This window comes from Ailuropoda melanoleuca, chromosome 6 (genome assembly GCF_002007445.2).
Source record: "Ailuropoda melanoleuca isolate Jingjing chromosome 6, ASM200744v2, whole genome shotgun sequence".
Lineage (NCBI taxonomy): Eukaryota > Metazoa > Chordata > Mammalia > Carnivora > Ursidae > Ailuropoda > Ailuropoda melanoleuca.
Window position 1 is genome coordinate 777010 of NC_048223.1, and position 24585 is coordinate 801594.

The 24585-nt window shown below is 42.6% G+C and overlaps 1 protein-coding gene across 1 annotated transcript in view; it reads left to right on the plus strand.

The window, feature by feature from the left end:
* The window catches only part of WWTR1 (WW domain containing transcription regulator 1), a 138777-nt gene that overhangs the window by 98768 nt on the left and 15424 nt on the right, over positions 1–24585 (plus strand). The window contains exon 4 of the mRNA XM_002923448.4: positions 15324–15526. Within this exon, the coding sequence (XP_002923494.2) occupies positions 15324–15526 (203 nt within the window). The remainder of the gene's footprint in view (positions 1–15323; positions 15527–24585) is intronic.

Sequence of the window (24585 nt, forward strand, 5' to 3'; positions counted from 1 at the left end):
ATCTAGTTAACATCCATCACCACACATAGTTAGAAAATTCCTTTTCTTGTGATGAGGCTGTTCGGGATCTGTTCTGTTAGAGTTCAAATATACAATACGGTATTGCTAACTGTAGTCACCATGCTGTACGTCACATCCCCATGACTAATTTATTTTATAACCGGAAGTCGGTACCTCCTGACAAACTTCATCCAGAATTATTTCTAGATAACAGGTGGGGTCTGGGGTGGAGGTGGGGAGGCTGGGAGAACAGTGAGTGTGAGGTACCGGAATCCTTCGCACATATTATAACTGGGGTTCTCTCCCCTTCAAACTCTGGTCAGTTCTCAAAACCATTGTTCAGTGGGGGTTTCCTCAAAGATAAAAACGTTACAATACAATGGCCCGTACATGACGCAGTTCTCCTGCCCCTGCCAGACTGAGCATTTTGTCTCCAGGGAGCTTAGGGTGTGTAGAGGGAAGGTTTTCTTTTCTTTTTTTTTTTTTTTTAATACATCACTTTTTATTTTCAAATAATCTTAAACTTACAGAATAGTCTGTAGTACAAGGAACTCCCATCTACCCTTTGTCCAGATTTGCCTTTGTTAATTGTTTATGATTTGCCACGTTTGCTTATCTCACTTTCTCTGTATACATATGTATCTTTTCCTTTTTTTTCCCCTGAACCTTTTGAGATCAAGTTGGAGACATCACGCTCTTTTGCCCCTAAATACTTCAGATTGTATTTTCTAAAAGGACTTGTTTTTACATAAGCACTGTATGGGTATCCAAATCAGGAAATTTAATATTGGGACCGTATTATTTTCAAATCCACATCCGTGTTTAAAAATTTTTTCATTTGCCACAACAGTGTCCCTTCTGGCTGTTTTGGTTTCTGGTCCAAGATCTATCAAGGACCGCGTGCTGCATTTAGTTGTCCTCTTCATTTAATCTCTTTTTACCTGGAATGATTCCTGGGCCCTTGTGTTTCTGGATCATGACATCTTTGAAGGGTATAGGCCAGTTATTTTGTAGATCATTTTTAAATTTGGATTTGTCTGGTGTTTCCTCATGGTTTCGATTTAGGTTATACATTTTTGGTGGGAAGGCACATGATGTTTGTTTGTTCCAGTATGGGCGATGTTGGCTCTGATCCCTTGGTTAAGTTCGTGTCTGTGGAAGATGAGGGGAGAGCAGCATTTGCTTCGGTCAACTGGTTTCTCTACTGAGTATGTTCCACAAAGTCAGTGCAATATCATGAGACCTTTTTTGGTGCACCAGGTCTCTGTACGGTGTGGCTGTAGGTCAAGTAAACCCTTCTCCTTGAGATGATGAGCAAATGTCATTGCCAGCATGCTCAGTTAAGCTTCACAGAACATCATTTAATTAACCAATAATAGTCCGTATACCTCCATACATAGAGATACAGTTTTTTTAAGGATTTTTATTTATTTATTTGACAGAGAGAGTGTGTGCAAGCAGAGGGAGAAGCAGGCTCCCTGCTGAGCAAGGAGCCTGATGTGGGACTGGATTCCAGGACCCTGGGATCATGACCTGACTGAAGTCAGACGCTTAACCGACTGAGCCACCCAGGCATCCCGGAGATACAGTTTTAAAATGAAACTGTGATGCTTGCATTCATTTATTCCCTATTCTTGCCTCTTACAAAACACATAATTCGAAAAGATACAGATAAATGATAGAGTTAAGTTATGGTAAAGGGAGACTGAGGCTGAGAAAAGAGTAAAGCCAGGGAGAAGAATGTATACCACAGGTCCTATGAGGCTGCTAGAGGTGCATGCACATTTGGCTTTGAGATTTGGGGGCTCTTGCAAAGAGCAAGATTTGTTCAGTAGTGGAGTCAAAGCATTTATGAGGTAAAGGTTCACCTGGTGTTGAAGAGAAACATAATTTTTCCATATATAGATGCCAAACAGGGAGTTCTCCCTTCAATTCCCCATAAACGATCTAGACACTGTGCTCTAGGTGACAGTCCTCAAAAAATCTCCCAACAGTGAACACCAGGAGTTCTATAAGTTTTTCCTATAACCTCCCTAAACACTGGGTCATGGCATGGTCTCAGAGCACCAGCCAGGAATATTTGAAGACCCAAACAAGGGTACACCACATACCCAGTTTGATTTGGAAAATCCAGAGTTGTAGCTTTATTTGTTGTTGTGTGTGTTTTATTTCTAATTGTTTTAAGAACAAACCCCCTTGGTACACTGTCCCAAATAAAACGTAGAGGTGTAGGTGTTTGTTTCGTTTTGCTCAGGATGAGAATCTCCTCTTGGAAGTTTTCGAAAGCAGAGATGCTTTGGTTTCTAGCTCCTCTTACCCCCACTCCAAAATTGATTCCTTTCTTCTTCAGAGGTGCCCTGAACACCTCACAGGGCTGAGAGACAATAGCCCAGAGACACTAATCCCAAGGAGGATACCCCCACAACTTCTCCATCTCGGGATTTCTTCAACATTTTTGACTTTACCATAGTGTATGAAACACTGTGGTGGTTTCCCACGTAATCTGAGCAGTGAGCCAAAAGGAGATTTCTATCGCTCTGGAGTAGAGGTCAGCTGCAGTGCTCACCACAGCCCTGAAGCCCCAGGGTTCCTGGTCCCTGCCCCTCCTCCTCTGCTCTTCAGCCTCGTGGGCCACCCCGTTTTGCACAGGTTCTCCAGACCCACAGGTCAGCCACCTTCCCACCTTAAGATCTTGCATTTACTGTTCCTTAGCTTCAAATGGCCCCCAGCCTGATTTCTGCACTTGATTCAGATTTCTTAGATCATACATCGCCTCCTCAGAGAGGCCTTCCTTAACTTCTATGCCTAAGATATCTTGCTCCACATTTGTTTGCACAAAGCCCTTATCCCTAGAATTATACTCTATTTTTGCTATTGTCTGTCTCCCTACTAGACCTATAACCTCTCGAAGGGCCAGGACCTTTCCATCTTGTTCATCAGTCTCTCCCTCTAGCACCTCCCTCTAGTGCCTTGTACCTGGCTGGAACTCAGCAGATACTTGGTGAGTGAATAATTAAATGAACTGTGGAACACTGGAAAGAAAAAGTCACCTATTGTCCTAACATCCAACACTACCATTACTAATTCTTTGATACTTTTTCATTTCAAAGGTAATTAACTTTTGGGGGTCACAAGAAATACTGTAAGATCTAGGGGTACAGTCCTCAAAATGCACACAGACACACATTCCTAGAATTTGACATATAATTTTACCAGGTTTCCTAACCCTGCTACCCCTGCTTTCTTTTTCCCCCTGAGTAGTCCTGGCCTAATGCAAAGCACCCACCGCCTCGCATCATCTTTGCTAATCTGATTGCTGGAAAATGGCTCTTCACTTTCATTTGCATTTCTATGATTCCTTGGGAGGCTGATCATTGTTCCATGTTTGATTTCTAATTGCTTATTCTATTTCATAAATTGTTCGGGCCCTTTGACTATTTCTTGGAGTGTCTGTTGTGTGAGCTCTTTAAATAATAAAGATGTTTACTGAAATGGTTCATTATAGAAAGAAAACAGATTAAAAATTGGCCTTCCACACTGACAGCTTTTTCTCTGCCTCTTGTGGAACACAGCTGTAGATTCATTTTCTGTTATTTTGCTTGGTTTGCCACACTTTGCACCTGGAGTAGTTTTAAAATCATTCAGGGAAGCGAACCAATAAAAAGCTACAATAAACTCTCTCCTGACTAATGAAAATAAATGCATGAATCAGAGTTTCCATTTCCTGCTAGGATAAAAGCGTACCTATTGTCTGAAGATAATAAAACAGTTTTGGTTTTGCTATTGCCAGGCCATCGTATTAAATTCAAAGACACAAAGATAACTTTGTGGAGCAGAACGGAGAAGCGCCCATTTCCTCCTTTTTCTGAGTTAGGTCATTATTTGCCTAAGTTCACTAGCCTCATAGATGTGCTTCCTGTCACCGGCCACTTTTGATCAATCTTGTGATAGCCCATAAATCAGATGGAATGTGAGCAGCACATGCTGATGGTGCTTTAGGTGAAAGAAATATGATTGCTTTACAGCAAAAGGATCCAGAAGAAATAAGCATGCTGACTTGTTCTGGATAACATCAGGCATGTTCTGGATATATTGTAACGTTGAACACTGATGTCTAAATCTTTTAGATGTCAATGAAATATACATTTTAGGTCATGCATTTGCTAGGACAACATAAACACCAGTGTTGCAGGCATTTCCATCTCGGACCCGGAGGAGAGCGGAGTTGCACATTGCTTTGTCACCTGCTTCACTGTGTAGATGAGCAGACAGGATAGCAAGTAGGAAAATCATCTTCTGGTGCTAAAAATTCAGGGTTTCCTGTGACGTAAATGCAGCTTGGGTTATGAGTCTAAAACTAGAAGAGCTGGGGGTTTCTGGAAAACCTAAGGTCCACCTGTCAGATTTGGGGGCACCTGGAAGTGGTTTGAAGGCCTGAAACAGTGAGGCCGGGAAAGTGTGGCTGAATGCACACATGTCCCTGAGCTCTGTGTCTTATCAACTGAGCCGGCTGAGAAGTTGCCTTGTGGTTATTCTCACCCAGAATTGGAATAAAGGGCTCAGTGTGAAGTCAGGATAGTACAACTTTTTGGTTTAATACTTTACAGATTTTTGGAACCAAATGCACCCTGAAGTGAAAAGTTGCCTTTTTTTTTTTTTTTTTTTTTTGCTGACCTTGTTGGACGGCTAATACTGTTTCTGGGAAATAAGAGAAACAAGCGGCTCATTGTTGGCAGGAGCTGAGAGAGACACAAGAAGGGCGAGAGACGTGTCTGCAGCCCTTTTTTCCTCTTCATTGTATCGTGACTGAGTCAAGGCTGGACCGCGGCTGGGTTTTTCTTCCTACCTCTGCAGACATGTGTTTTCCATCAGACAGGGCTGCGTGACACCTGACATTGGCCAGTTCGCATGAGTTAAGCCATGTACGGCCCATAAACAGAGAGGAAAAGACCCACAGCTGCACTCAGACACTCTTGACACTGAAATGTTTTTGAAGCTTGGTGTGGCTGGGTCTGCACGTCTGTCAGAAACGATTTACACCTGTATGTTTTGGCTTCTTCCAGTTGCATATCATTACTTTCTGAAAGCCGCTGTGGCCAGGTCTAGTATTCCCTGATGGCAGCACCTCTTCTTGTTTAAACCTTCCTGAATTATGAAATGTAACTTATTTTTTAAAAAAAGATTTTATTTATTTGAAAGAGAGAGAGAACACAAGGAGGGGGAGTGGCAGAGAGAGACAGAGAAACAGGCTCCCCGAGGAGCAGGGGCCCCGATGCGGAACTCGATCCCAGGACCCTGGGATGACCTGAGCCGAAGGCAGACAGGTAACAGACTGAGCCACCCGGGCGCCCCATGAAATGTCACTTTTAGAAATTACCCGATTTGTCTTTTTTTTTTTTTTTTTTTTAAGATTGAAGAAGAAAGCTCTATACCATTTTCTGTAAAACCAGATCACACCAACAGGGTGTAATTGTAACATATGATTCATGGTGATTTCATCATTTTATAGTAGTAATAAATAAGTTAATTACACTAGTCTGCATTAGATTTTTTCCATGAAATAGGGAGAAGGAAACACATCCTTGTCACTGAATGTAACTGAATAAATACTTTTTGATCAGCGATTGGTGATTAGTATAGCTGATGCCAACCCAGGGCTTTCTGTCATATCCCTGGGCCTCCTATGTTTGTCACAGTCTGTGCCTGTGATTGTGCTGAGTCATTTATGCTTCCAAGAATCGTGAATTGTCCTAAGTCTTTGGTTTTAAATTGTGTCCCAACATCCCATACTAGGAGTTTCAGGGGATTTGAAGAGAAGCTAAGCTTAGTTAGTATCCAGACTCCAAAAGCAATGTCTGTTCAGATTTTTAAAATTTGTTTAATATTTTCATATAAGAATTGAGAAATGCCTGTGGGAAAAGCAGAGTGAAAGCAAGACCAAGAGAATTTAGAGAAGATAGTCAAAGGGGCTGCCATTTAAGTGCTCCCTATCCCACTGGCACGGGCTCAGGCTCTAGGCTTGCTTTGAACTAAACTCCTGCATAAGAGGGTCGTCTCTGCTTCATGCCATACATTGACTCTAGGGAAGGCTCCTGCTGCAAAAGGAAAGCTTGAGAACCCTGGTCTAAATGAACTAAGGTCTCTTGCAGCCTGAACTTCTATGCTGATGGTACAAACTAGGGTGAATACATGGCCCGACCTATAATGAGCACTGGGGGGAAATTGAGTTTGTAAACCACTAATGATAAAACAGCAAAATGAAATGGATGCTGAGCAGAGAGCTATGCTCTGGAGGTAAAGAGAAAACAGTCACAAAAACCTGTTATTCATTGAATACTCACTCATAAAATTATGGGAGTAATGGTTACTATCAGTTGCTGACCCATAAAGCCTGAAACCGAGTCTAGTATTTCGTGTCTGTGCATCAGTAAGGCAGATCTGAAGTGCACTGAATTATTTTTGTTCTCTGTTTATAAAGAAAATCCATATCATTGGGGTTGGTTCCAAGGGGTAGGGGGAGACTTGGGTCTTTCTCAGGTTTTATTTATAAAGAGTACAAATCCAGCTCGCAGGAAGATGAGAATTAGTTCAAATCACAGAAAAGAATAGTTCGGTGTTTCTGAAAAGAGCTGCTCTTCAGCATGTATGGCCCAACCAAGAATCCAACAGGAACAATGTCCCGACGCTCAGACTCTGTCGAGTGCCTGCTTATGGGTGATGCAATGCAGTGTCATAAATAGCGCTCGATCTCCCTAAAAAGTGACAGAGTAAGTGGAGGAGGAATGTTTCCTCTCTGATTATTAGGTAATGTGGGTACAAAAGGACAGTCAGCTATTGTAATCCCTGGAGGACACACTTGAGAGCTAGTCCGGATGGCCTGACTGTGGTTCTGAATACCAAATAGCTCCTTCATATTGGCATTGGTTCTCTTTGTAAGGGGACACGTTAGGAAGGACACAGGAAACTTTGGGGGCGGGGTTTCCTACTGTCATGGGTGGTGACAGTCACAGGCCTAGGGTGACCAGCCGCCCTTTGGTCTGGGACTGTTGTGTCCCGGCATTAGCCCTCATATCCCGTGTTCCAGGAAAGCCCTCAGTCTCTGTCAGACCAGGACAGTTGTTGAGCATTTACAGAGTGGGGACCGAAAATGAAGTGATGGTCAAGCTTTCAGTTCTGAGAGTCATGATTCAGGAGCCCTTGTACTCCCTTCCTGTACTTAGGTTTCTGGAAGGTGTTTCTCATGCAATCTAGGTAGAAACTTATTAGCCCTGACATCAAATTGAGGAAGTTTCCTAGATCTCAAATCAAGTGTGTTATGTGTATTTGAATGTTGCATATTCACCTGTTTTGAAGAAACTGCAACCAGGTATTCAAAGCAGTAAGTCAGCCTCTTTCAAGCTCTCCTCACTCTCAAGGGATGATGTTGGAAGGATTCTTTGGAATATTTAATGTTATTTTATCACAGAAGCAAATGAAAAAAAAAAACCCTAAAAAGACAGGTTATTTTGAATATATGGAAGTAAAGTTAATGTAGCAAGGTTTTACTCACCAGCTGTGAAAACTGACATACAAGTTAAACCATCTTTGAATCTCCTGTTGAGTCAGCATTTGCTTATGGAAAACTTAAGCAGATATACTGGCAGTCTTTTATAACCAACCCTTGCTTTCCCTGTGTTTTGTTTTTCTTTGTTTTCACATTACTTTATATCTTGAACTGCAGCAGGTAACTCTAGGCAAGTAAAAAAACCAGTTTGTTTGATATTCACCAGGCTGCTATGTTCCTTTCTCTGGCTCTGTGTCCTACACATCTGCTGAGTTAACTTTAAAGGGCTTAGCACATAGTAAGGGCTTAATAAATATTAATTTGTCTAAGAATCAGTTCAAATTCAGTACTGCCAAGACATCTGCTAATTTGCAGTAGACCAGCATTTCCCAGTGTTCCTGCTCAGGAGAACATAGTCTTCCAAGTTTGAGAAGTCCTGCATTTTCTATCTCCTTCTTGGAAAGTCTCACTGTCTGTTAGAGCCTTAAAAGCTCTGAGGAAGCCTGCAATAAAATGAATTCTTTTAACTTTGAGTAGCCTAACATTTCCCAATCTTATTTGACCATGGGACACCTATGGAAGTGGCTATTATTATATTTTTATTCTAGCCTAATATCTATTTGCTTCCATGGAACACACTTTAGAACATGTTTTTTTTGGAATATTTATCCATTTTTTTATATACCCTATAAAATTTGTCCATTTTTATGTACCCTATAAAAATGAATTAATAGTGAATATTGGTGAGATAGTGTCTTGCACAGTTCCTGGTATTTACTGAAGACATGGTTACTACACACACATACAGGTTTTTTGGGTTTTTTTAGAACAGTTTCAGATTTATAGAAAAATTGAGAAGATGCAGTTCCCATATACACTCTCATTCAATTTCTCATGTTATTAACCTTTTCCATTATATGCTACATTTGTTATAATTGGTGAACCAAAATTGATAGAGGGATTTCCTTAGTTTTTACATAGTATCTTTTTCTGTTCCAGGGTCCGGTAAGAATACCACATTACCTTTACTTGTCATGTCTCCTTAAATTGTTCTTGGCCATGACAGTTTCTTAGACTTTCCTTGTTTTGATGACCTTGATAGTTTTGAGGAGTACTTCTTAGGAATTTTGAGGATTCCCCCCTGTTGGAATTTGTCTGATGTTTTTCTCTGATTAGACGTGGGATGATGGGCTTTGGGAGGAAGTGAGTGCTCTGTTTGTCACATCTTATCAAGGGTCATGCTATCACTATGACTTCTTATTGTTGAGGTTGACCTTGATCATCTGGCTGATACACAGGAGTTCTCCCCTGTAAAGTGACTGTTCCCCCCACCCGTTGAGTACTGTGCTCTTTGGGAGGAGGTCACTATACACAGTCCACTGTTAAGGAGTGGAAGTTTTGCTCCCCCTCCTTGAGGATGGTGTATCTACATTAAATTATTTGCAATTCTTCCATTCCAGAGATTTGTCTCTTCTCCCTCCATTTATTTATGTATTCAGCCATTTGTTTATATGAGTGTGAACTCATGGATATTTTATTTTTATGTAACTAATGAACGATAGTCAGGAACTCATGACACTTTCTCCATTATTGATGGAACAAGAAGCACAGTTGGGGAGTGGGTTCTGGGGGTGGAAAAAGTTGTGGAGTGCTTAGAGAGACCTTCTCACTCACTTAAAGGGAATCATGCCTCTGACATGTTGACAAAACCATGTATTTTTAAAGGTTCGACTTAGGGCGCCTGGGTGGCTCAGTCGGTTTTGTGTCTGCCTTGGGCTCAGGTCATGATCCCGGGGTCCTGAGATCGAGGTCCACATCGGGCTCCCTGCGCATCGGGGAGCCTGATTCTCCCTCTTCCCTCTGCTGCTCTCTCTCTCTGTCAAATAAATAAATAAAATCTTAAAAAAAAAAAAAAAGTTCAACTTGAAGTGCCAGGGATAGTGGTCTCTTGGCTGAGAAGTTTGTCAGAGTAGAAAGGAGGCTGAGAATGAGATGAGAAATGCATACCAGCCACAGGCATTCCTCTTTTCCCTCCCAGACTCACATGTGAATTGGAGAGAAGGATTTGAAGGGAATAAAGTAATTTCTGTGTCTTTCTAGGGCTTTGGTGTGGCTTCTAGCCATCAGCACACTGGTGGTTCTTTCCATAATCTGCTCAGAGCCAGCTCCATCCCGGCCTGTGATGGGTTTCATAGTTGAACCTGACCTCTTAAGGTTTTGTATTCTTCACTTGGCATTGTGTGTGTGTGTGTGTGTGTGTGTGTGTGTGTGTGTGCACGCATGTGCATTTGTGTGTTTCTGTATGTCTTTGTGTGTCTGTGTGTGTGTAACCGAGACTGTTTTAAAAATGAGGGAAGCAAGCCCAGGACACAAGAATAGCAAGTCACTGAACCTCTCTGAGGTCAAAAAGACATTTGTCAAAAATTCCAGGAGGCTCACTGGGCAGCCTGTGATTCACTGGCCTCCCTCATCGTCGGCAGCTCCTGGCTTGGAGAACCTGCCAAAGCACTTCAGGAGCTGTTGCTCCCCATTCCCTTGTGCTGCAGAAGGCAAAAAGTTCAGGAGTGAAGTCTTTACCTTTTTTCTTTTTTTTTTTTTAACATGGTTGTTTCTTAGGTAGCAAATGTAGGCTTAGAACTGAGTTCAGGGACCTTCCGTCCTGAGCCTACTGTTGGGTCTTTGTAGAAGTGACCAAGTGTGTTTGCTGGAACAGTCCAGAGGGTGCATCAGAGGACACGGTCCGGGGCAGCATTAACCAAAGGGTTATAGCCAACGTGGACAGTCGCCCCCTGCCACACCCCGTTCCCGTGCTGACCGTTTATTGCACCAAGGACACAGTCATGGAATCGAGAGGGTGGTCGGATCTCAGATGCTGTGGAGTTTCTTTAACTGTGTTTTCTTTTATACTGAATAAGAGCAGTGAACTGTTTCTGGCACCTAGCTGCAGAGCGTGGTCTTGTTGATTTCCAGAAACAGAAGAGAAAGCCAATTACTGAAGGAAAAAAAAAAAACGAAAGGAGATGAAGACAATGAAAGAGTTAAATGTGGATTTAAATTTAAATTCTGACTCTCTTGGAAGGGAAAAAAAAGATGTCTCTGCTTTAGTTTTGATGCATTCCTGCTTCAATGGAGAAATCTTCTGTTTGGGTTATTCCTTTCTGCGGGGACTGGCAAAAGTCTAGAGCTGATGAGGTCTTTAGCCATTCTGAGGCATTTAATGGCAACATGCCCTCAACTGGTTTAGCCTCAGAAACGGCATTTGGGATATATTGCCTCTTTTTTTCTTTTCCTTTTTCTTTTTCTTTTCCTTTTCCTTTTCCTTTTTCTTTTCTTTTCTTTTTTCTTTTGTTCTTTCTTTCTTTTAGCTGAACTGTTGTTCTGTCCCTAAAATGTTCTGGCATATTATCCCAAGAAGTGTTATATTCATTGCAGATTTACGTGTTTTGCCTTCCCGTGCTCTCCTGAGGAACTCCTTTCTGTTTATCTCTGTCTTGGGCCTTCTCTTCCCCCATTTTCTCCAAGTAGCTAGCAAAAGCAATGGTTTTAAAGAACCTCAACCATCAGGAACGTTCATGAGCCACAAGCTCAGAGAAGGTTCAGTAATAGTTGGAAATCAAATGACTAGAGGGAGCAGAGGGGCAGGTTGAATCATGGGCATCTCAGTGGACCCAGGACACCTGGCTTCTAGGCCCCTGCCATTTTATGACTGTGACCAAATTCGCTCTTCCTTTGGCTATTGATTTTTGTCATTTCTACAAGGAGGAGTTGTACCAGGCAGGCTCTCAGCTTTCAAGATCTTGATTACATTCCTAAGCCATATTTGTTGCATATCAGATTATTTTTGGGGTTACCTCCTTGCACGCCCATCAAGAAAATATTGAGTTTGATGCATACATGACCACGTTTTTATGTTTTTTATTTCTGTATTTTTATGTTTTTATACAAGTAATAAATGCACTCAGGAAAACTTCAAATGGTACAGAAGAAGAAAGGAAGATCTCCTCCCATCCCTGACACCAGCTTTCCTCTCCGGAGGCACCCGCTGTTACCAGTCTCTTGTGTACCCTCCTAGAGAGATTTGCCCTTTATGCATAATATGCCCTCCCTTTCTGACTACAAGCCATAAGCATGTTCATGCATAGAATTCTATCCCTTGGGTTTTTTTCCTCTCTGAACAGTGTTTCCTAAAGATTGTTCTATTTATGTACGTACAGAGCTCCCTCATTCCCGGGAATAGAGAATTTCTGAACAGATGGATCATGACCTCTCATCGGTGGACCAAATTTTGAGTCTTTGCTATTATACGCAATACCGTGGTGAATCTTCTCATAACAAAGTTCTGTGGGTGTGTGTGCTTTACTTTGAAAACAAAACTCTTGTCTAAGTTCCATTCTTTTCTAGTCTCTAGAGTTAATAACTGGAGATGTGCAGTCTCCATGATCAAATCGAAATTAAGTGGAGGAAAGCAACATCTCCCTGGTCCCCCCCTATCCCTGTCTCTCTGAGGGCTGGTGTTTGAAGACTAACCAGGGTGTGGTTCTAGAAGAGCTCCTCCCTGGGTCTGCAGCTCTCCCAGATAAGGAGACAGACGCTAGCAAGATCTGCCGAGGAGAGGAGTATTTATTTGGTGGTGGTGTGGCGTCTGTTGCAAGTAAACCCGGTGGAGGTTTTGTACACCGAAAGGGCAGGCTTCCCAAGTCCCTGGAGATAGTCTTGCTCCAATGTATTTGTCACATCATTAAATTACCAGAACCGAGTCAGTTTTAAAAATTAGTAACCTCTACGCTGCCAACAACCTAACTTCTTTTTAAGCTGCTTTTTCCTAATCTGGGGATTTCTGATATTGGAAATATTTCAGTTTACAGATTGCTCTTAGAGACACAGTTAGGCATCTTTTTTGGTCTTATAGCAGTTATGTCAGAAAAGAATAGGAGCATCCTTTTTCAGAAGTTCAGAAATGACTGTCCTTGGAAATAATCACTACTCTTCCTTCGGAGCTTCCTTCTGGCCTGGAAGAGGTCTTACGAATTAAGCCCTTCTGGATATCTGGACTTTGTTTGACTCTAATCTGTGTTTAAGAGCACTTTTTTCCCCGGTGATACAGTGTGTGCACAATCCCTGACCTCCTACCCAGGCCTCCCCGTGAAGATTGTAAACTGCTCTGACCATTTCTAGAATATCATTTGAGAAATGAAACACTCATTTCAGTAATTTTGCATCAATTAGGACTGTGCTTTTTTTCTTGTTCTCAAACTGAGAACATAAGAAATTGCCAACTGGTTTCGTTGCTTCGTCTCATCTTTTACTGAGCTTCCCTGTGCGCCGGGAATGGTGCCAGAAGGCGCGAGTTCCTTGTGGTGGGCTTGGTTCAGAAAGGAAAGCCTGCACTGGTTAGGCAGAACACTCCAAAGTATTCTCACCTCCCGTTCAGGAGCTCGTTACTGAGCGGACAGTTGTCAATCTCTCCAGACCTGCCTTGAACCCTTCCTGTTTGTAATGGGAGCTGCTCTGGGCCCGAGGCCCTGTTTTGATGACCTGCTGTGTAAGGGGTGACTTTCTTGCTGTTGAAGGCAAACTGTATGCGAAGGGTTGCTCTCAGTTTCAGCAGCTGTCACTGTTCTTCAGTGGAAGGAGTGACCGAGGGTGGCCAAGGACAGTCGAAAGAGCCGGTGGTGGCTGGAGGCCTCCGCTCTGGCTTCGGTTCTACCTGCCCCTAACCAGAGTTTACCTCTCTTCAGTTTCATTCTCTCCCCTGTAAAATAAAGGGATGGACTAGATCATTTCTAGGAATCCCGACAAAGCCTGACATTCTGGCATTCCACAGCTCCACAGACAAATTCACCTTATTTCTTCATACATTCCTTCCAACAGCCTGTTAATTCCTGTGAGGGCAGGAGCTCTTTATCCAACGAAGGAGCTATTTATCCAGCGACAAGCCCAGTGCCTGGCACACAGGAAATGCAGTAAAGATTTGAGGGAGTTATAAATAAAAATTTTAAAAAGGAATGTTTTTATGGTGCCTCTACCCCCATCCGGAGGAAGTTCCTGCCATGGAATTAATCGTTCCTTAAGGAAACCAATTTGTCTACAGAAAATCCTCTGTGTTGGTGCTCTCTTTTGAGTGCTTGTGTTTGTATGTATGTGTGTGTGTGTTTGTGTGAGTGAGGTGTGCACATACACCTTTAATATATAGTCGATTAGGCTACTTTAAAATTCATTTAAGAAAATTTAGTTATAAAACATGTTTCCACATGATGTCCATGTCTTCCAAATGAAAGATGTAAAATATTTAACTTTTGGACTTTAAATAAAATATGCCAGTGATTTTCTTTTTCAAAGATAGTGATACCAAATATAGCAAAAATTGAGAGTTTTTTCTCAGAAATGGAGTATATAAAACTATATATTGTTTTGGGCCCTGATATAAGAGCAAATATAAAAGTGTGGTTTTCTTTATTATAGGATATTGTCTAGGCAGAAGATAAGCAGATTTGACTGGTAAAGTGTTTTAAGAAAAACTAGCACTTTTAAAAAATTTGTGTGTGTGTGTGAGTGCCAATTATAGAATTGATTAAAGGATTTAAAAAATTCTCCCCTTAAGTGAAGCACTACATGCTAAAATTTAAGGTGTTGGTCAGTGCGGATAAATAGAAAATCCTTAAAAAGTTTAAAACACTTCTAGAATGCCTTTATCCAATCACAGACATAATTATCATTTTTTAAAAGCATTTACTTGAGAGAGAGAAAGAGCGCGCAGGAGGGAGGGGCAGAGGGAGAGGGAGAGAGTGTGTTAAGCAGACTCCAGGCTGAGCGTGAAGTCCTATGCAGGACTCAGTCTCAGGACCCTGAGATTGAAACCTGAGCTAAAACCAAGAGTCGGATGCTTAACTGACTGCACCAGCTACTGCCATGATTATCATTTTTTAAAAAAGATTTTATTATTTGAGAGTGAGTGTGTGTGCACATGAGCAGGGGGAGGGGCAGAGAGAGAAGCAGACCCCCTGATGAGCAGGGGACCGGCCCCCCCCATGTGGGGCTCCATCCCAGGATCCTGGGATCATGACCTGAGCTTGAAGGCAGACGTTTAACCAACTGGGCCACCCAGGCGCCCCCATGATTATCATTTTTATGTAATTTATTTCACACTAATTTTTCCCTTTGCAAAAACCAAAACATCTTTTCCTCAATCAGGTTTTTGTTTCTGAGCTTAGCTCATGCTCCTTCGGGGTACCCTTTTTAAACAAAGTATTACTGGGGTCCTGCTTCTGTGTAGGTCCCTGGTCTAGGTACTGTGTTTTACGTCTTGCTTGTCAGTCAGTCATCATCTTAGATGTTATCCTGCCTAGGATATCTGTGTATCTAGAATCTCATGCCCTCCTTAGCTCTGACATGAACATGCAGCTTGTCTAGAAAGTGCACACACACCCAGAGGTCCTGCTGAAATTACGTCATATGTTGTGGTAACCTTTCGTGGAATTCACTTTTGACCACTATGTTCTTAAAGGCTTACAATGTGCTCTAGACACAGGCAGGGTGTGAAGTAATTTTTAACAAGGCACAAAATGCCAAGACTAGGTGAGTCAGGAGTGGGGCTAGTATCTGAGCCTTCGTGAGTTGAATTAAGGTAATAATTACTGAAACAGTAATGATTAACAGGAAAGTACTTCGGAAGGAATCTCAGGAATCTGTACTACAAAGCACAGGGCGTTCTGATGGTCTTTTTTTGATAAGGTATGTAGGACCTGTTTATTAATCTCCTGTATGTTCTTCCCTCCTATAGTGATGAATCACCAGCACCAGCAGCAAATGGCACCCACTACCCTGAGCCAGCAGAACCACCCTACTCAGAACCCACCAGCAGGGCTCATGAGCATGCCCAATGCTCTGACCACTCAACAGCAGCAGCAGCAGAAGCTCCGGCTTCAGAGGATCCAGATGGAGAGAGAGAGGATCAGAATGCGTCAAGAGGAGCTCATGAGGCAGGTATGGCCTTCTGTGGTGCCCGCTGGAGGCTCCGTGATCTTTGGTGCCAAGGCCAGGGGGTAGATAGCTGCTGGCCATCGGGGTAAATCTTTCTCTAGAAGCATTAAAGGCCCAAAGCCTACTCCAAACCGTAAGAGTAGAATCCAGGTTTTTCTCCCAATGTCTACCTGCATTGTCTTCAGAGACAAATTGATGAGTATGTGGACTAGCCATGTTAGCATGGCTGCCTTTGGGTTCTATTGCTAATCTTTAGAAGGAGAGGAAGACTCCGTTCCAGTTATCTATTGCTGTATAACATTATCCCAAAACATAGTGGCTTAGAACAGTAGCTATTTTATTATATCATACAATTTTGTGGGTCAGGAATGTGGGCGGAGCTCAGCTGGCCTGTTCTTCTGGCTTCCATGGTGTTGATGAAGGCCACTTTAGTAGTATCCAGCTGGTGGGTGGGTTGGTCTGGAGGGTCCAAGATGGCTTTACTTAAGTATGTGGCATCATGATAAGGATTGCTGGAAGACTGGGCTGGGTTGGGACTGAAACCTGGAGCATCTATATTTGGCATCTCTAGCTAGCACAGCAGTCTCACTAGTGGGACATACTGCCTAGCAGCTTGGGTTTCCCAGAGAGAATGTTCCAAGAAACAAGAAGTAGAAGCTGCCAGTGTCTTAGGATCGGGTTCTGGAAACTGTCACAGAGTCAGTTCTTCCATATGCTCTTAGTCAGAGAAATCACAGATTTGCCCTAGATTAAAGCAGATAACAGAAGGAAGTCCCATGGACAAAATGACAAAGAATTTGCAGCCATCTTTGGTCCACCATGGCGTGTGAAAAAGAGGGAAAATTGAAGGAGAATGAGAAAGGAAAATGTTTGCATGCGGGCTCTGATAGAGTGGGTGTTGATCAGGCACCTTTGTGCCATACTACATTCATTCATTCATTCAGTCAGTCAGTCAGTCAGTCAGTCATTCAGTCAGTCAGTGGACAGAATGTTGCTATGTGTCCTCTGTGGGTCAGGGTTGATGCAGCACTTCAAAAAATGAATAAAACAATCCCTGAAGGAACCCACGGTTTACCCTCAATGGCTTGGTCTGTGCAAGAAGAATTATGTCTTCTGTGTTGCTAAATTAATGTAGCCCATGTTTTTAGGTCTCGTCAGTTTTGCTGGCTACATTTTAGGGAGGAAAGCTTCAGTTTATGGTTCTAATTCTTGACTTTGCTTTATGACTCACATGAAGCAAGATACATGAGTAGCTTCCTTTCACTAGTTTAAGGAAATTAGTTTTAACTGTTCCAGAGAGCTTTCTTGCAAGAGCCTGGCGGGGGGTTGGGGTGCAGAAAATGCCACTTTTTCTTTTAGTTACATCTGATACTTTCAAAAATATACATTGATTTCTATAAATGAATCATGTATTTCTCATCAGATAAATTCTAGGATATGAAGTCTATACTGTGTGAGGTTTTAAAAACATGGTGAATTAAAATAATTCCTTAGACATAGCCTTTGACAATGACGGAAATGAATATAAATTCTGCTTTGTTTTTCAGTGGAACTATCCTCTGAATTTGAGGAACACAGCTTTATAATATAACTACAGTTGTGCCATTTTCCCTGAGGATTTATGTTTGAACGCTCATGGTTATTTCAGGGTAACAGTTGTTTATACTGTTTTTAGATATTCAGTATCATGTTTCTTAACAGGAAATAATTATATTATTATTTTTTGTCTTAGGATAACAATTCCATTTGGAATATTTTTTCTGTTTCATAATATAGAGTAAATTAAACAGTATTGTAGTAGCATTTATAATTTTTCCCTTAGTTTTATATTTAAATGAGCTTTAATTTTTTTTTCCTTGCGCAAAGCTGTGGGCTGTTCTGCAAAGAATGATTTGTTTCTCAGCTTCTGCCACCTTCTGTGTTTCTTTCTCTTGCTCCACCTCCTCCTTTACCACAGAAAGTATTTTTGCAAAGGGGTGGGGAAAAGTGCCCCAAATTGTTTCCTTTATTCCAGCCATAGGTGCCTTTGAACCAGAGTGTAGTATTGATGGTTCATATTACAGAAATGCCAACCAAGTTCATTAAATGCTGATCCCCAGAGGCTGTGGAACTTGGAGCATTTTGCTGCATCATATTGTGCAATCCTGTTGTGTAGGACAGTGGGGGAAAATCCAGATTTGCGCTCAGAGGCTCCCATACATAGTTCAGCTTTGACTCTGTGTGTGTGTGTGTGTAATTAGGAGGAGGGGAAGGGGACAGAATGGATGGTTCTGATGTCTTTTTATTTTTGTTATAGAATACAGGAAAAAAGGTCTACAGGGACTTCTTAATCATGGAAGGTTCCCCATCCAGAAGCAGCCTGCTCTCAGTGTCAAGATACTATTTAAGGCCATATGGTAAATAGTGTTGGAGGGTTCTCTGATAGTTTTCTGGGGCATTTGCCAAGATGCCTGGTTGTTCAGGTGTGGATTATGTCTATCATCTTGGTTTTTTTACCCCCCCCCTTTTTTGGTGATTTTCTGCCTCGCTATTTGCAGTTAAGCCAGGGACAGGGAAATGGAGTATCAGTAAAGGTGATATTTGGCTAACCTGTTTAGCTGGCTTTTAGAATCTGGTAGAAAGCAGGAGTAAGGGTAGAGGGAATGGTGGTTCTGATGAGGTCTGAAGTTTTTTTTTGTTTTTGTTTTTGTTTTAGGATTTATTTAGGGGCACCTGGGTGGCTCAGTTGGTTTAGCATCTGCCTTCAGCTCAGGTCATGATCCCAGGGTCGTGGGATCGAGCCCCGCATTGGGCTCCCTGCTCAGTTGGGAGTCTGCTTCTTCCTCTCCCTCTCCCGCCCCCGCTCACATAAATAAATAAAATCCTAAAAAGTATTTTTTAAAGACTTTTTATTTCTTTATTTTGAGAGAGAGAGCACTTGTGTGTGCATGAGCTTGGGTGAGTGAGAGAGAGGGGGAGAGACGCAGACTCCCTGCTGAGCCCAGAACCCAAAGGAGGCTCTATCCCAGGACCCCGAGATCATGACCAGAGCCAAAATTGAGAGTCAGATGCTCAACTGACTGAGCCATCCTGGTGCTCCATAATGAGGTCTGAAGATTATCTATAGGCTTCCATTTCTTCATCCTGTCCCACTCCCATGCCCACTGTGGTCAACAAGTGCCTGAATCTCCTTAGCTCACTGGGCAGGCTGTCCTCTGGCTCACAGGGGCCCCTGGCTGTGCAGGCTGTCTTCTCAGGGTCCCTGCCTTGCAGGTTGCCTTGACCCACCTGCAGTTCCATCAAGAGAGAATCCAGGAGAGAGGCCCCATTCTACTTCTATCTCTGTAGTGGGAAGGGAGATTGGTAAAATTTAATGAGTAGATGAATTTATTCCCTATTTCTTGGGAAAGCATCATCATTCTGAAAATTGTTATCCTTAAATATATAATAAATGTGAAAGCTCCTTATAAATTAAATACCATGTAAATATTTGGTTTCATCCCTTCGTCTTCCTCTTCCTTCTTCCATGCCGTCATCCCTCCAGGTGTGTAGTCTGACGATGTTGCGTTGTGGAGAGAGAAACTCCCCAGTATTGCATAAGCTGACATACACTGCCTAATGCCAGGGGCTCACGTGTTAACTTGTGGTCACTGAAATCATCAACAACTGGATGTAAGGAAAGCTTGATTACAGATCTGAGGTGAACCTTCATTATTTCAGGATGGAAAACTACTTTTTTCATTCTTTTCTTTATCTCCTCATTCCTTTATCCAACCAACGTTTATGTGGTGAAAAATAACAAACAAAAAGATAAATGGGACTTGGCCGCCTTCGGATAACTTGTATCTTACCAGACAAGCAAAATGATGAAATCAGAGTGATTACAGCTAATCCAAATGTGTGTCCAGAAGGGTAAATTCAAACTCTTTCCTCCTTCTGACTTCAGCTTTCTTTCCTAGAGCGGGGACGAGACACATAGAGTTCTGTGAAGGGAGCAGAAGGTATTTCTTTATTTCTCTTTAGTGGCCCCTTGGGCCGAGTTGTTGAACAGGCACAGCATTAGGATCGAAGGGCCTGTGAGGTTTTTGTTCTCTCCCTCGATTAGGGATCTTCTGAACTAGGAGAGTTCCATTAAAAAGGGCCCGTACGGGGCGCCTGGGTGGCACAGCGGTTAAGCGTCTGCCTTCGGCTCAGGGCGTGATCCCGGCGTTATGGGATCGAGCCCCCACATCAGGCTCCTCTGCTATGAGCCTGCTTCTTCCTCTCCCACTCCCCCTGCTTGTGTTCCCTCTCTCGCTGGCTGTCTCTATCTCTGTCGAATAAATAAATAAAATCTTTAAAAAAAAAAAAAAAAGGGCCCGTACAACTTAGCATGGGCTGTGGTACCCGAGTTGAACTTCTCGTGTCCGATGCCTGACGAGTTATCCCGGGATGTGGCAGGTGCTGCAAGCTCAGGGAATTCCAGCCAGGTGGGCAATACGCAGTCCTATTAGGAAAGTGGATGTTTCCCTGCTTTCATAGGCACCCATCGCAGACATTGTGGAGAGTGAATTTTTGTGAAAGACGTTCTCAGTTGTCCATGATAACGAGAGTTTTATCTTTGTGAAATTTCCCAAACCTGGGGAGGCAGCTTCAGGTTCATAAGGGACATGGCAACTTGAGAGAAGACAACAGTCTCAGCTGAAGGTGTGCCTCCTGGTATCTTTGTAGTTTTTAAAAAGAAATTTGAATCCAGTTTGTGACATTTTTTTCTTTTTAATTAGAAAAAAAAGGTTGTTTTTTTTTTTTTAAAGAGTGGCATTGTTTTGTTTTATTTTTTAAAAAGTTTTTATTTATTTATTTGACACAGAGAGAGAAAGAGAGGGAGAGAGAGCACAAGCAGGGGGAGGGGCAGAAGGAGAGGGAGAAGCAGGCTCCCCGCTGAGCAGGGAGCCCAACTCGTACTAGATCCCAGGACCCCGAGATCACCTAAGTTGAAGGCAGACGCTTAACTGACTAAGCCACCCAGGAGCCCAGAAAATAAAGTTTTTAATTTATAAAAATATAATCGAGTAGGGTTTTTGGTTTTGTTTTTTTTGGTTTTTTGGTTTTTTCCTAATTGATACAAAAGAAGCATTTGGTAAGTGAAAGAAGCCAGGTCTTTATGATTCCACCTATATGACATTCTGAAAAAAAGGCAAAACTATAGGAATGGAGAATAGGTAAGTGGGTGCCAGGATTGGGGGTCAGGAGGGGCTGCCTGCAAAGGGGCAGCACTAGGGAATTTGGGGGGTGGTGGCACTGGTTACGTATCTTGACTGGGGTGGCTGTTTCACAGCGCCATTGGATTTGTCAAAATTCCGATGTACACCACAAAGAGTGGATATTACTGTATATCAGTTACAATAATAAGAAAGTAAAATCATCACAGAAGAAAGACAAAAACATACATTCATTGTGAAACATTGTTTAAAATACTCAAAACCAAGAACATAGTAATCATAGTCTTACCTCGAGAGAGTGGCTATGAAGATGTTGGTGATTTCTCTCTAGTCTTCGTGTGTATCTGTGTGTGTGCTTTGTTTTTATTTTATTTATTTAAAGATTTTATTTATTTGACAGAGAGAGGCAGCGAGAGAGGGAACACAAGCAGGGGGAGTGGGAGAGGGAGAAGCAGGCTTCCCGCCAAGCAGGGAGCCCGATGCAGGGCTCAATCCCAGGACCCTGGGATCATGACCTGAGCCGAAGACAGACGCTTAACGACTGAGCCACCCAGGCGCCCCTGTGCTAAAACAAAATCAGTAGCTTATCCTACTCCTCTGTTTTATTATCTCTTCTTCTTAATACATTGGGATGTCATGTATGTATTCTCTATCAACCATGTAAGTTGTGCCGTGACTTTGGATGTCTCTATTGTAAGCTGCCTGGGATCCCCTTTACAACAGGGCTGGACATAATTTTTAAAATACCAGGAACCACACATGCCCACAATGACTGCAGAATATTCTGCTGTTGCAGCTTAAATCAACACAGTATTTGCTCAGTATCGTAAAGGGCACGTTTGCAACTTTACCCAATGAAACGGAAAATTTTGGTAACTGGTAAGAAATTGAGAAACAGGCTTCTCAGTCACTATTTACTCATCTAAAAGAACAATTCCTTGACATGAAAATAGAATCACGGCTTTATCTGAGCAGGGTAGTTCTTTTCATGTGTATTATTCATTTAATTAGGAAGCTGGGGGGCCTTCTGCCTTGCAGATCTTAACCTCAAGGACTTCCTGTCAGCCTTCAGGGCCTGGAAGATTCTCAAGTGGAGAAGCCTTAGCTCCCCCTTGCCCCTTCTCAGGGCCTGTCTTGTTGAGAAACCATTTTTATTCTTAGACAGATTTAGCCCTGCTTTTACCCTGGTCCTTCTCTTAATTGGGGCTCCGTGGACAGGAGAATGCAGCTTGTCGAACTAAACTGCTGACTAAGCCTGGCCTCCAGTTGCCAGGGCAACGGGGACGAAGACAGAGGGTTTGGGCCGGAGGCCTTGGAATTCTTCTGGCAGGTCTCACAGATTTCTGTTAGGCCTGACAGCCACTATGGGTCCGGCTGGCCAGCTGGCCGGCCTCGAGCAGCCATTCCTGACTGGGGCCCGGGAGGGACACGCCCAGCTGTGAGCAGCACTGCTCTGGGAGAAGAATCTGGAGTCTGGTTTTTGTCATGTAAAGAATAGCTATTTAGAGAGGTGGAAAAGTGTCGTGTTATAGCAGACCATGAAGCATAAATGGTGGCTATTTCATAAAGAGTCTTTCCTTGAGACAACTATAATTTAACTTCTAGAAAAGCATTTCTCATAGAATTAGGTTTCAGGGCAGGGACATCAGAGGTCATGTCGTCCAACCACTGTGTAACTGCATCTGTGGCAGCCTGGCTACTTAAGTCATTCATTGATTTGTTCAGCAAATGCTCCAGGTACTAAATGCATACCAGGGAGCAAACTTGGTCCGTATTCTCCAGAGAGCTTCAATTCTAGCTTCTGTCAAGTCCCGGAAAGAGTCCATTTTCTAAAAATGCCCTGGTACTCCCATGTTGTTGAAGGGTAATATCAATTCGAGTCTTTGTACGAGGACCCTTTTTAAAAATGTTGTAAATTGAAGACATTTTTCAAATAGGGGGTCACCACGTTTGCACAAAAGAAAAGCAGCCTCATGTTTCTGATCTTCATATGATCACCAAGGTGTGAAGAAACAGATCATTTCAAAATCCATTCAGCTATTTTTTTAAGTGAAGAGGGAATATCTAAATTGTGATGTTTTCCTTAATGTGATTCTAAGGGGTAACAGAGATTATAGAATAACACACGAATTTGGTATACATCCTGAATTGAAGGAGCAACAAACAGGCCATGGGTAATCATTATGGACTCAACAAATGTCTTCCCCAAAGTGTTAGAGTTTCGACTGTTCTTTCATACCAACGGTCTGGCGGCTGAGCATGTGTGATGAAGTATTTGAAAAAGGGAGGCTCCAGGAAATGTGACAACAAATTTCTAGAATCTCTTGGCACAGAGTTGAAAAGAAACTTACATTGGGAATTTTTTTTTTCTATAAAGAAGGTAAATAATTCAGCATTCTGCCTCTGAAGTCCCCGAGGGTTTTGGCAGAGACAGCAACTTTTCTGCACTAGAATAACTATTTTAATGTTAGGATTTCAAAATACTTTCTTTATTTGACTTTTTTTCATTTGTTTCTACTCACCCCACCCTTTATAATTAAAACAATCCAATCCTCCAGTTTTGTGGAACCCCTGGCCACACACACTCCCATCACGGAGAGCCCCCTCAGAAGGGTTATTGTCATCTCGCTTCTCTTTGAAGTCCATTCCAGTGAGGGCAGGAGCTGGCTGGCTATAGGGCACTCCCTCAGCCAAGGACAGACAGGGCTGCAGGATGCTTTCAACTGCTGTTTGCTTTCTCACCTCCTCTGTTGATTTATTCCACAGGCAAGCTGCAGGCCAGTGGGGAGCTGGAAGGAAAGGAGGTTTGAGGTTTGCTTCCAGGGACATGTTCAACTTACAAATCAGCATTTGTCTTTCACATCCCTCTAGCTATATTACACCCCACCCCCTTCCCCAGCTGCTAGGAAAGGGGTTTAGTTTTGTTTTTTGGTTTTTTTTTAACCCACATATAATTATTCGTTTCAGAGACCTAGATGGACAACCACAGACTCTGAAAGAGATTCTCAAGCCCTTATTTTGCAACAGTCTTTCCACCCTCAGTTTGGATAGAGAAAAAAATACCGTTGTGGCAGGGGACGGGAGGGGTGGGGTTCCTGGGGGCAGTTTTCCAGATCTTTCTGAAACCGGTCTTTAAAATCTGAGCTTACAACTGTGCTTAATGTGTTGTGAATTCCCAGGACACTAACTCCACCCATATACATGGAAAAGAACCATAGAATATGTCCAATTCAATTTTTTTCCCAGTTGGGCAAGGGAAACTGTGTTCAGGACCCAAAACAGGCTGTGCCACCCAGTCCTCCTCCATACGGCCTGAAGGAAGAGGGTTGGTATTTTCATTTAACAGCTGGGAAAATAGGCTCAGAGAAATGAGATAACTTGCCCAAGTCCCACAGCCAGTAGGTGAAAGAACCGAAAATTTGAGGTCTTCTGATCTCAGCCCTTGGTTTTCCTTTCTCTGCCACACTGTCAGTGTGACAGCTAGGAGAACAGACTCTGGAGCCAGATCTTGGGAAGAAAGTTTGCTTAACTTGTCTGTGCCTCAGTTTCCTCGTCTGTAAAATGGAGACGGTTGGGTTGTCATGAGGATGAAATGCTAAAAGTGTTTAGGACAGTGCTCCCCACATAGTAAGTGATACGCGAGCTTTAGCTGACATCTCTTCCTCCTGAAACATACACCACTGTCAGTAACTCATTCTGTTGACTGCCTCTTTGGACCAGGTTCTTTGTAAATATGTTTTTAAATCTTATAACAGCTCAGCAAGGTGAGTTTTATAAGCTGTCCTTTTTTTTTTTTTTTAGATAAATAAACTATCATGGAAGATGTTATAGTTAGGCAGTAACTGAGCTGGGATTTGAACTCCAACCTTTCTGATTCCAGAG